Raw genomic sequence first — 12,822 nt, 5'->3', positions numbered from 1 at the left:
AGGACAGCCTTTTGTTGCCTCTGGTCAGCCTGGCACACATGAGCGATTACATGCTGCAGTGTCTCCACAACAACCGCCGAGTTGCCCACATTCTAACTTGTGCTGATTACTGGGTGGCCACGCTGCTGGATCCCCGTTACAAGGACAACGTACCGTCCTTAATTCACTCACTGGAGCGCGATCGCAAGATGCGCGAGTACAAGCGCACGCTGGTAGACGCCATGCTGCTGGCATTCCCATCTGACAGCGGGGCCGCAGTGGAAGCACAAGGCAGAGGAGGAGGAGGAGGAGGAGGAGGAGGTCGCCAACGCAACCAGGGCACCGCCAGCACCTCAGAAGGCAGGGTTAGCATGGCCGAAATGTGGAAAAGCTTTGTCAGCACGCCACAACAAACAGCAGCACCAGCAGCTCAGATGGAACGTCTTAGCAGGAGGCAGCATTTTACCAACATGGTGGAGCAGTATGTGTGCACACGCCTACATGTAGTGAATGAGGGGTCTGCCCCCTTCAACTTCTGGGTCTCCAAATTGGGCACATGGCCTGAGCTTGCCCTTTACGCCTTGGAGGTGCTGGCGTGCCCTGCAGCCAGTGTATTATCTGAACGGGTATTTAGCACGGCTGGGGGTGTTATAACAGACAAGCGCAGCCGCCTGTCCAGAGACAATGTGGACAAGCTCACGTTCATTAAAATGAACCAGGCATGGATCCCACGGGACTTTTCCGTACCTTGTGCAGAATAGCAATGGATACCGACCTTACCCAGCCATTGTTCCATTTTTGCTCTTTCTCACTCTTTTGGGGTGTACCCTCATTTAAAATTTGTGAAAAGAAGCAGTGTTGGCTACCTCGTCCTCCTCCTCAGGGCCAGATTAACGTAGGGGCTATTGGAGCTGCAGCTCCATGCAGGCCCCTACCTTTTATATAGGCCCCGGGTTGGCCATATTCACTGTGACCGCTCTTCTGTCACTTGTAAACACAGAAGTCTGGCTTCTATGCTCGCTTCCCCAGGCAGCACCCTCAGAACCTCCCCACACAGCGCGAAGGCCGGACAAGGAGGGACAGTTGCCGATGCATGGATGTGTTTATGGGCTTCAGAGACAGCATCCCATGTTGAATTAGGCATGCATGGCTGCACCCTTCCTCCTCTGGGTGCATGCCAAGGCACGGCCCTTAAGGCCCTTCAAAATCCTCAGCACCAAGACCATGATGCTCTTAATCCGGCCCTGGTCCTCCTCCACCGCCGCTTCCACCTACACCGCCCATAGGTGTGCGCAGCCTATTGCATTAGGGTGTGCACCCCAAAGTTGAAATACACATGCATGTGTTTGCCTACATGTACATGGCCCCGATACATTACTCTCCCTGCTGGCAAAGAGAAATAGAGCAGAGCAGGTGCGAGGGAGATCTTTCCCATCTCCTCACTGGCAAACAGAGCGATAATGCTATGTGCCCTAGGTGATTAGGGTGTGCCCAGGTACACCAGGCACACCCTGTGCGCACGCCTATGACACCGCCACATCCACCACCACCTCAACCTCCCTCCTACTCCATATGGGCCTCATCCTTCAGAGATGAAGAACATTGTTTTATTTTTCTGTTTTTTTTTTGTTGTTTTAAGTTATTTCCCTATCCACATTTGTTTGCAGAGCACTTGCCATGCTCTTAACTACGTTTTGCTGCCATTTGCAGCACTCTAGCCCTTTCCATTGGTGTTTTAGAGCCATTTTAGTGCCTTAAAGTTAGGGTCCCCATTGACTTCAATGGGGTTCGGTGTCCGGGAAAAGTTCGGTAAAAGTCCGGGACACGGACCCGGACTTTTTTTTAAAGTTCGGCCGAACCCGTCGAACACGGACATCTAGGTGTCCGCTCAACCCTAATTGTAACTCATGTTTATCACTATTTTGTAATAACAACATCTCAAATGGTACAAACAATGAATCTGGAGAGAAGCTGTCCTTTTAATGGGAAACTAATATCGTTTTGGGTTTGTGATATTTTACTTTTTTTTTTTTTTTTTTTAGTAGATCCTTTTTTTAAAGTGTTAGATCTATTTTTGTACTTTTATTATACAATATTTATTTTATAACTACACATTTAGTACATGTTACACCCAGGATGCAAGATGCAAAGATAATTATTGGTTTTCTAAAGCTGATTGCTTTCAGGCTCTCTCTTTCTGATTAATACTTTAAATTAAGGTCTCCTTAGCCTGCAGAAGGTGGAAAGGGGGTTATTCCTCTGGATCAATTATACCGGTGGCCTCCAAACTGTGGCTCGGGGGCCAGATGCAGCCCTTTGCTTCCCTTTTCTGGCCCTTAAGATACTATTGCTCCCCCAAAAACAAGGCACACTATTCCTCAGACTGACACCAACAATTGGGCACAATTTCTTGCGTTGACACCAATGATTGGGCATTATTCCTTCTCATGATAACAATTGGGACGATTCCTCCCACAGACACCAATGAGGGGGCACCATTCCTCCTGCAGACACCAATGAGGGGAGCACTGATAGGAATGATGAAGCATTGTTTACTCACCAGGGCCACAGTGCAGCCCCCAGAAAGCCTGAAGGGTAGTAAAATGGCCCTTTCGTTAGAAAGTTTGGAGACCCATGAATTAGACCTTCATTTAGGCAAATACAAGGCATGTTTAAGTCTGTTAAAGCAATAGTAAACTAGTGTTTTTTTTTTTCAACCTGCAAGGCAATGACATATTGTGCCAGTATGCATCATATACAAGCACGTTTTTTGAAACTTACCTTCGCCGCGCTGTCAATGCTGAAGGTGCTTCCAGTTTCTCACCTGGTCTTCCTTCTGGGTTTGCAGACTCCGGCTGTGTGAGTGGCCAAAGCCGCGATGACGTCACTCCTGTGCATGCGCACAGGTAGCCGCTCCTTCAGAGCGAATGCATCAGTGACGTCACCGGCTGTATATATATAATATCTTCTAAAGGGTGTATGTTTAGGAGATATTTACAGTACTTATAGGTAGGTATAGGCTTACCTACAAGTACAAATTATGCATGGGAGTTTATTCCCACATTAAAGAGTCCTAAGCTCCATCCATTAGCTGTAAATAAAATAAAAAAAATACACATATGTAAAATTTGTATTTACTCAGCGAAATATAAAGAAAAGCTTTCTTTAACACATTTGTATTTCTTAGGTAACAAGGTCTTTACGTCTGGTGGCTGGAAGAAAACAATATTAAATAGGAGAACCAGTGGTCAAATGGAATTCTTACCAAAAGGTTGGGAACTTCCAAATACCTTCCCACTCACTCTGAGTGGGTCTCAATGGCCAATAAAGCACATAACAAAAAGAAAAGTCTGCGAGGAGAACACTGCCCGGCGGCTCATATGTATATATTTATATCTATATATATATATATATATATATATATGGTCCTTTGGGGCAGTGTTTTTATCGCAGCCTTCTCTTTTTGTCTGGTGGCTAGAAGTCTTGCCTGATCACGTGATCACTGTTAATGGCTATCACAATTGTCACATGATCAGGAGCTGGTTCCGCTGGCTTCCAGTCTATGACAGCTCAGTGACTGTGCTGGAAACCCACAGCGATCGCCCTCTCAGCACAAAAACCTTGGCCGCCCATGGATGTATGTGGAATGTGGGCATTAAAGTCCAGCCTCTTTACCGCCATACAAATTAGTTTTCTGGGTGGCAAGAGGTGGCAAAGAGCACTCAATAAATCAAAACTAGTAGGTTATATTGCCTCCTCCAGGAGTAGGACTAGGCAGAAAAAAAAAACACCTGGCTTCACCCATGGGCCATCCTCAGCTAGTATAAAACCCCTCTCTCAGCACTAGGTAATCAGTTTTAATCTGTCTAGTCAGGAGTAAGGACCTAGGCTCCCGGCTGGGATCTCTGGTCCTAGCAATTTTCTCCTTCCTTAAATCTTTTTTGTTTTCTCTTGGGAGATCTACAATCAACTGCCGGACTGGGCGACTGGCTGGATAATCTAGATCCAGTGGTCTCCCAGCCCAGCCAGCGAGCGTGTGCAGACCGCAGGTACACGCGTCGGCTGTGACATAGCCTCAGGGACAGAGGCTGGCCCGAGAGTTAAATGTCTTGCACGGTTGCATACGAGCGGGCTTCCCCCACTCCCATTCCCCACTGTCTGGACCTAGAGTCTGGTGGGGGTCCCAGGGCAGAGAATTCAGCAGAGACCCCCAGGGTCTCCGCTGCTATCCCCACTCTGTATGGGTCGTATGGGTCCTGGGATAGTGTGTATCCCGCCCTGGTAGTCGGTTTTGCCGCAATTTACATTTTTTAATCTGCCCTACAACAAATTGGCCCCTAAAAAAAGCTTAAAAAAATGCAAAAACAAGACAAAACCGCAGTAAAATTGTGTGCAAAAATGCAAGACACACAGCAAAATGCACTGTAGAACACACCAAGAGCAAACTGCATGGATGTGAACCGAGCCGAGCCTTATGCAGGCCATACATGGGTTGAATTCCAAACAAACTTTCTTTCGAAAATCAGAAATTTTGTGTGTTTTCTGTTTAAATGGTGCTACCATTGATTTTGAAATTCAACCAACCAAGCCTTCATGCTACCAACATGTCACCTCATGTTGCTACAATAAATTATTTTTGTGGCCGGGAATCTTCTTTTCTTTCTGGGAATCTTCTTTTCTTGCGCTCATGCACATTTGTTTTTCCGTTATATTTCTCACACAATTCTTCAATCATTGATTAGAAATTTGTTAGTTTTTCCTAAAATTTCCAACATGCCAATCACTCAAATTCGATGGCAGCACAAAAATCGGTCATTGCTATGGCCCACTAATGGTATGAATTTCGAAAGAAAATTCTTAGTTACGATTTTCATAAGAAAATTCTTTCAGAATTCGACCCACGTATGGCCTTCTTTAGACTTGAAGACAATTTGCTTTTTTTGTCTTTATATGTACTGAAATTCCCAGCATTCCCTAGTTCCTTTAGATGCAACTTGACTGTTAGTCATAGCCCCTGTGTAGTCGTATGGCTCTTGAGGCTGACCATTAAATACCTCTAATGTTTGTCCTTTACAGCTTCATCGCAGTGATCACATTTTTGTCACAAACCCTGCGATCTCTTCACTTCCCCGTGTACATCTGGAATAAGAAGGGAGATGAAGGGAAGAAGTTTGCGCCGGTCTTTCGTATGTTGTCTGTAAGTCCAGGGTCCTTGTGTCACAGTTATTCATATAGATGAGCGCAGTGCGGTGATTTACCTTTATCACTAATTATGGTCATTGTGACAGATGTTCCTCTGCATTTCTTGTGTCTGGATGGTGCACACATTCTGGGTTCCACATGAACAGATCAAGTTTCCGAGCGAATTCCGTCTGGCACAGAACACATCTGGATCCTTCACCAACAGAACGCGCATGTTTGCAGCTAATCATGGAGGGAACACTACAGAGCCGGCCCCATGGTTTCAGGTTCCATCTATAGGTATGAAATTATAAAGTGAGCAAAGGTATGGTAAAGGCCCATCGGTAAAGTGCAGTATTTAACTTCAGCAGGTTCTCATTAAAAAAAAAAAAAAATAAAAAATATATATATATATATATATATATATATATATATATATATATATTTTTTTTTTTAACAGAAAAATTCTTATTTTTTATATCAGAGGTCTCCAAACGAATGGCCAGTTTACTGTCCTTTAAACTTTGGGGGCCAGACTGTGGTCAATGGGAGGAAACAGTGCCTCGGGCTTGGCAGCCAGGGGAAGTTAATAAGATTACATAGCACCTGTGGTCAGTACAAGAAATAATGCCCCATCATTGCTATTAGTGAGAGATATAGTGCCCCGTCATTGGTATTGGTGGAAGGAATAGTGCCCCATCGTTGGTATCAGTGGGAGGAAAAGTGCCCCATCATTGGTATTAGTGAGGGGAATAATGCTCCATCATTGGTATCAGTGGAAGGAATAGTGCCCCATCATTGGTATTAGTGAGAGGAATAATGCCCCATCATTGGTTTCAGTGGGAGGAATAGTGCCCCTTCATTATCAGTGGGAGAAATAGTGCCCCTTAGTTAATGTCAGTATGAGGAAAAGGGTCCTATCATTGGTATTAGTGGGAGGAATAGTGCCCAATATTTACCCATTGAGGTTTAACACAGATCTCTGAGCTACTCTGTGCCTCTTCTTCTAGGGTTGCCATCTTCTTCATTAGGTAGGGCACATAACAGGATAGGGGGGGTTTGGAAGGGAAGGGTGGCTCTGAGCTAGCTGAGGGCTGTTGGTATTGGGAAGCGGGCAGTGGGCCTGGGTGCAGGGGGTGCTTGGGGGTCTGGGGGGGGGGGTCAAAGAAGGCCAGGAGAGGCACTGGTTGTAATGTGATGATACTGTTTTTGTAATACATTTGTAATAAAGTATTTGGTGGAAGCCGGTTTGGTGTCTGTGCCTTTGTATTTTAGTGACACCTACCCATTTGCTGTAACTGAGAAGCATGCTATTTCTCTAACATTTAGGGGATTCCCAGGACCTATGTTTTTTGTTTTTCCTTAGTGCCCCATCATTGGTATTAGTGGGAGGAATAGTGTTCCATCTTTTATATCAGTGGGAGGAATTACAGTATGCCCCATTGTTGGTGTCGGTGGGAGGAAAAGTGCCCCATTGTTGGTGTCAGTCTGAGAAATAGCGCCCCATTGTTGATGTCAGTGGAAGGAATAGCGCCCCATTGTTGATGTCAGTGGAAGGAATAGTGCCCCACTGTTGGTGTTGGTGGATGGAATAGTGTCCCATTGATTTCGGTGGGAGGAAAAGTACCCCATTGTTGGTGTCAGTCGGAGAAATAGCGCCCCATTGTTGATGTCAGTGGAAGGAATAGTGCCCCGCTGTTGGTGTCGGTGGATGGAATAGTGTCCCATTGTTGGTGTCGGTGAATGGAATAGTGTCCCATTGTTGGTTTTGGTGGATGGAATAGTGTCCCATTGTTGGTTTCGGTGGATGGAATAGTGTCCCATTGTTGGTTTCGGTGGATGGAATAGTGTCCCATTGTTGGTTTCGGTGGATGGAATAGTGTCCCATTGTTGGTGTCGGTGAATGGAATAGTGTCCCATTGTTGGTTTTGGTGGATGGAATAGTGTCCCATTGTTGGTTTCGGTGGATGGAATAGTGTCCCATTGTTGGTTTCGGTGGATGGAATAGTGTCCCATTGTTGGTTTCGGTGGATGGAATAGTGTCCCATTGTTGGTGTCGGTGGATGGAATAGTGTCCCATTGTTGGTGTCGGTGGATGGAATAGTGTCCCATTGTTGGTTTTGGTGGATGGAATAGTGTCCCATTGTTGGTTTCGGTGGATGGAATAGTGTCCCATTGTTGGTTTCGGTGGATGGATTAGTATCCCATTGTTGGTTTCGGTGGAGTGAATAGTGTCCCATTGTTGGTGTCGGTGGATGGAATAGTGTCCCATTGTTGGTGTCTGTGGATGGAATAGTGTCCCATTGTTGGTGTCAGTGGATGGAATAATGTCCCATTGTTGGTGTCGGTGGGTGGAATAATGTCCCATTGTTGGTTTTGGTGGATGGAATAGTGTCCCATTGTTGGTGTCGGTGAATGGAATAGTGTCCCATTGTTGGTTTTGGTGGACGGAATAGTGTCCCATTGTTGGTTTCGGTGGATGGAATAGTGTCCCATTGTTGGTTTCGGTGGATGGAATAGTGTCCCATTGTTGGTTTCGGTGGATGGAATAGTGTCCCATTGTTGGTGTCGGTGGATGGAATAGTGTCCCATTGTTGGTGTCGGTGAATGGAATAGTGTCCCATTGTTGGTTTTGGTGGATGGAATAGTGTGCCATTGTTGGTTTCGGTGGATGGAATAGTGTCCCATTGTTGGTGTCGGTGAATGGAATAGTGTCCCATTGTTGGTTTTGGTGGATGGAATAGTGTCCCATTGTTGGTTTCGGTGGATGGAATAGTGTCCCATTGTTGGTTTTGGTGGATGGAATAGTGTGCCATTGTTGGTTTCGGTGGATGGAATAGTGTCCCATTGTTGGTTTCGGTGGAGTGAATAGTGTCCCATTGTTGGTGTCGGTGGATGGAATAGTGTCCCATTGTTGGTGTCAGTGGATGGAATAATGTCCCATTGTTGGTGTCGGTGGGTGGAATAATGTCCCATTGTTGGTGTCAGTGGGAGAAATAATGCTTAATTGATGGTGTCAGTGGGATAAATGCTGGTTTCAATGGAAGGAATGGCTCCTTGTTGTTGGTGTCTGTTAGAGGAATAGTGTCCTGTATTAGTGGGAGGAATAGCTACGGAATAGGCATAGATAAATGCAAACAAAGGGCCACAGTTTGGAGACCACCGCTTTAAAAGGTTATATATTGATTTTACGTATATATATTTATTTTCTTTATTATGATTAGGACTTAAAAAATATTTTAAAAGCATTTTTCCTTTTCTTTTTGAGGTATGTATGAAATAGTGCCTGTACAATTTATGTTGTTTTCTATTCAGCCAGGAAGTGAAGCTCTTGGCTAATTTCAGTGGTCTCTACCCCTACCAAATTTATTTATTTAAAAAAAAAGCTTGGCGGTTACAGAGATTGATAGATCAGGGTGAAAAGTTTACATCAAACTGGATGAGTCAGAGTAATGGCTCCCTTTAGAGACAGCTCAATACAGAGAGTCAGTATGAGGGTATGAGACAGCTGTATCTGAAAGGGAGCTACTTCTGCTGCTCTGTCTCTTTAACTAAGCCATAGTGCTTTAGGAATCCTTTATTATGAGATAAATTATCATTTGTGATATATACGTACAGTATATATCTATACCGTATCTATATATTGATAATATTTTATTGTATAAAATATGAGTTTAATAACATTTTATAAACATTAAAAATAAAACAAAACAATTATACTTTCCCATGTCTGTGTGACTCATACTTTTACTATTTTCATGGATTCCTGATTTACCTTTCTTATCTTCTGTTCACACAGGGGCCTGGGGATGGCCACAGCTCAGTCTGGAGACTCTCAGTGTGGGAACTGCCATTACCCTGACCTCCTGCCTGTCTTCCCTTGGGTGTTATATCTTATGTGCCCGGATGCTGAGCTGCCCACCTCTTCCGTTTCACTCCTGTAACCGTGGCATATGCATGGAGGGGGTTGGAAATATCCTCTCTGGAATGTTGGGGGGAGTGTGTGGTGCTGGATCTAACGTCCAAAGTGCTGGCGTTACTGGAATCACTCAGGTATTTAAAACGTTTTGTGACACCTGTAACTTAAAAACTCAATAAGGAAAGAGGCCAAACATCTGAGAAATCCTATGGAGGTGAACAGAGTGGCAACCTCAGCCTGGACTCTGACCAGGCCATGCCCCCAATGCATTTGCTCGCCCCCCTCGAGCTTAGTCATAGGGCTGGAGATCAAATGCGTTGTGGAGTATTTAAGCATCATCAGTAGTCACTCAACCTATGTAAAGGGCTGGCATTTGTGTGTAATTTTCATGTCTTGCTATTACCTTGGAAAATGAATCTATTAGCACGATGAGGGCAAAAAACTCACACACACACGAGAACCTAACAATTCAACCAGTTTTGTGGTTTTGCAAAGCATGACAGTAAATAAACCAATTCCTTTTGAAAAGCCTTTATATCATGAATAATCCTTCCATTGATCATGAATATTCCATCCATTCGACATCTCCTGTACCATGTCCGCACAGCCTCTGACATCTCCTGTACCATGTCGGCACACAGCCTATGACGTCTCTTGTACCATGTCCACACAGCCCCTGACATCACCTGTATCATGTCCGCACAGCCTAAGACATCTCCTGTACCATGTCTGCACAGCCTAAGACGTCTCCTGTACCATGTTCGCACAGCCTCTGACATCTCCTGTACCATGTCCGCACAGCCTCTGACTTCTCCTGTACCATGTCCGCACATCCTAAGACGTCTCCGGTACCATGTCCGCACAGCCTAAGACGTCTCCTGTACCATGTCCGCACAGCCTCTGACATCTCCTGTACCATGTCCGCACAGCCTATGACATCTCCTGTACCATGTCTGCACAGCCTATGACATCTCCTGTACCATGTCCGCACAGCCTATGACATCTCCTGTACCATGTCTGCACAGCCTATGACATCTCCTGTACCATGTCCGCAAAGCCGATGACATCTCCTGTACCATGTCCGCACAGCCTCTGACATCTCCTGTACCATGTCCGCACAGCCTATGACATCTCCTGTACCATGTCTGCACAGCCTATGACATCTCCTGTACCATGTCCGCACAGCCTATGACATCTCCTGTACCATGTCCGCACAGCCTATGACATCTCCTGTACCATGTCCGCACAGCCTCTGACTTCTCCTGTACCATGTCCGCACAGCCTATGACATCTCCTGTACCATGTCCGCACAACCTCTGACTTCTCCTGTACCATGTACGCACAGCCCCTGACATCTCCTGTACCATGTCTGCACAGCTTCTGACATCTCCTGTACCATGTGCGCACAGCCTAAGATGTCTCCTGTTCCATCCAATAAGCAGCCTCTTACCACCTGTCCTGTGTTGCTATCCTGTAGCATATATTGCTAGAACATATCTGTCTTATCTCTATACAATACACTTTTCAAATGTGCTTTAAAATGCATAATTTTCCCTTTTATGAACAAGAAAATAATGACGTTATGCTGTTGGGCCAGTATATTAATACTATGGGGCTGGTTTTTATTCCCAGTCCGGCCCTGCCTAGTATACTAATGTTTCTCCATCACTCAGCTAATGTGACCCCACTGCTGATAGAGAGGGGCAGGGCAGGATCAAAAAAGAATTCTATGCAGGCGACTAACATCCTCCTTATCAATAGATGATGCCATTGGTCGTTAGAACGCCAGCAGCTAGAAGGTTGAAATGGTGCACAATGAAATCCTGTGACTTAGTGTAACTAAAAGGAAGCCTTCATCTACACCAGTGTTGCCAACCGCCCGTAGATTTACGGGCAGCCCGTGAATTTTAGCCCATTTTCGGGCTGCCCGTAAATGCCCGTTACGGGCAGCGGCGCCCGTAATAAAGATGGCAGAACGGGCCGACACGCAACTGCGCATGCGCCGTTCCGAAGCCTGTCTGGCTCGGAAAAGCTCGCCTATTTCCGGCTGGACGGGCGCATGCGCAGTAAAGAACTGGCGACGGTTGGCGCCATTTTTAAAAGACAGTGAGTGACACTGTCTTGCTGACTGCGGCTAGAGAAGAAGAAGAGGACGGGGCTCTCCGCCGCCCTCTGGGAGAACCCTCCGCCGCCCCTCCCGGTCGGTCCCCCCTCCTCCAATGGCGGGACACGAGTGGGATCGGTTCCAGAGAGAGGAGCTCATCGGGCAAATCACCGACATGAGAGTGCAGAACATGCAAGGTAGGAGCAACCCCCTCCCATCTACTACATAGCGGGGGGGGGGGGGGGGGGTGGAGACGCACACTGCTATGTTAATGGGGGTTTAAGCATTATGGGGGATCCTAAAATCCTGGAGGTTTCGTCATTATGGGGGAGTGATCATTATGGGGGAGTAATTAATATGGGGGAGTCATTATTAGGGTGGAGTTATCATTATGGGGGTCATATCATCCGGGGGTGTCATTGTAATGGGGGAGTCATCAGTTTGGGGATCAAATCATCCTGGGGTTCTTATTATTTTGGGGGTCTAATTGTTATGGGGGTCATATCATCCTGGAGGTCCCATCAATATGGGGATTATATCATGAGGGGGGTCTCATCATCCTGGGGGTCCCATCATCCTGGGGGTCCCATCATCGTGGGGGTCCCATCATCGTGGGGGTCCCATTATCATGGGGGTCCCATCATCGTGGGGGTCCCATCATCGTGGGGGTCCCATCATCCTGGGGGAGTAATCATTCTGGGGTTTTATCATTTTGGGGGAGTTATGATGGTGGGGGAGTAATTATAATGGGGCTTTGATCATTCTGGGGTCTCATGATCTTGGGGGAGTTATCATGCTGGGGGTCCCATCATTCTGGGGTCTAATCATCTTGGGGGAGTTATTATTTTGGAGGCAGAGAAGGACACTGTGCTATGGGGGCTACAGGCAGGAGGCGGAGGACGACAGTGCTGTGGGGGGCTAAAGGAAGGTGGCAGAGAAGGACACTGTGCTGTGGGGGGCTAAAGGCAGGGGGCGGAGGACGACAGTGCTGTGGGGGGCTAAAGGCAGGGGGCAGGGAAGGACATGTAAATAGAGAAATATGGTTTATGACTTTTGTTTAACTTAAACACATTGCTAATAGCACTATCTACATGTTTATAGCTTAATTATTCACATTTGCACGGTTTAGCACTGAAAACGGCTATTTTATGTACATTTTTGCAGTGCCAGTAAAAAATTGGTGCCGTCCGTAAATTTTGGCATTCTGCCAGTAAATTTTAGTCCGGGGGGTTTGCAACACTGATCTACACACCGGCTTGAATAGAATTTTTGGGCATTTTGCCTAGGCACCCCAGTCATTTTCAAACTTGCAGCACAATTGCTTGCTATCTGGGAACTTTAACTTCAAACTTTAAATTTTTTAAGTTAGCCTTGCCCTTCAGCCACTATTCTTGCCTAGGCAAGAATGACGTCGTCTATGCACGTCACATATTCCAGCATGCTTCAGGCTCCATTTGTGCAGCTGGAGGTGCGTGAATCCGGCATGTCATCAGGAGACTGAGGTGTCTGAATTTGGCAGGCACCCGGCATCCAAAGATGGCAGAATGGGACATGGCCTCTGACAGCAGGGCAGAGCATCACAGCAAGACAACGCTGGATCTGCTGGGCAGGTAAGTATGCGATGTGGACACAATGCTGC

At 46.2% G+C, this 12,822-nt stretch overlaps 1 protein-coding gene across 1 annotated transcript in view; it reads left to right on the top strand.

Annotated features, from left to right (window-relative positions):
* Nucleotides 1-12,822, top strand: part of SLC23A3 (solute carrier family 23 member 3) — a 68,820-nt gene that overhangs the window by 43,545 nt on the left and 12,453 nt on the right. Inside the window, exons 6-8 of the mRNA XM_082262108.1 lie at nt 5,056-5,176; nt 5,268-5,460; nt 8,960-9,213. Coding sequence (XP_082118234.1) covers nt 5,056-5,176; nt 5,268-5,460; nt 8,960-9,213 — 568 coding nt within the window. The remainder of the gene's footprint in view (nt 1-5,055; nt 5,177-5,267; nt 5,461-8,959; nt 9,214-12,822) is intronic.

Source organism: Pelophylax lessonae (genome assembly GCF_965119305.1).
Source record: "Pelophylax lessonae genome assembly, chromosome: 6".
Lineage (NCBI taxonomy): Eukaryota > Metazoa > Chordata > Amphibia > Anura > Ranidae > Pelophylax > Pelophylax lessonae.
Note: the sequence above shows the minus strand (reverse complement) of the source record. Positions and strands in the feature narration are given on the sequence as shown.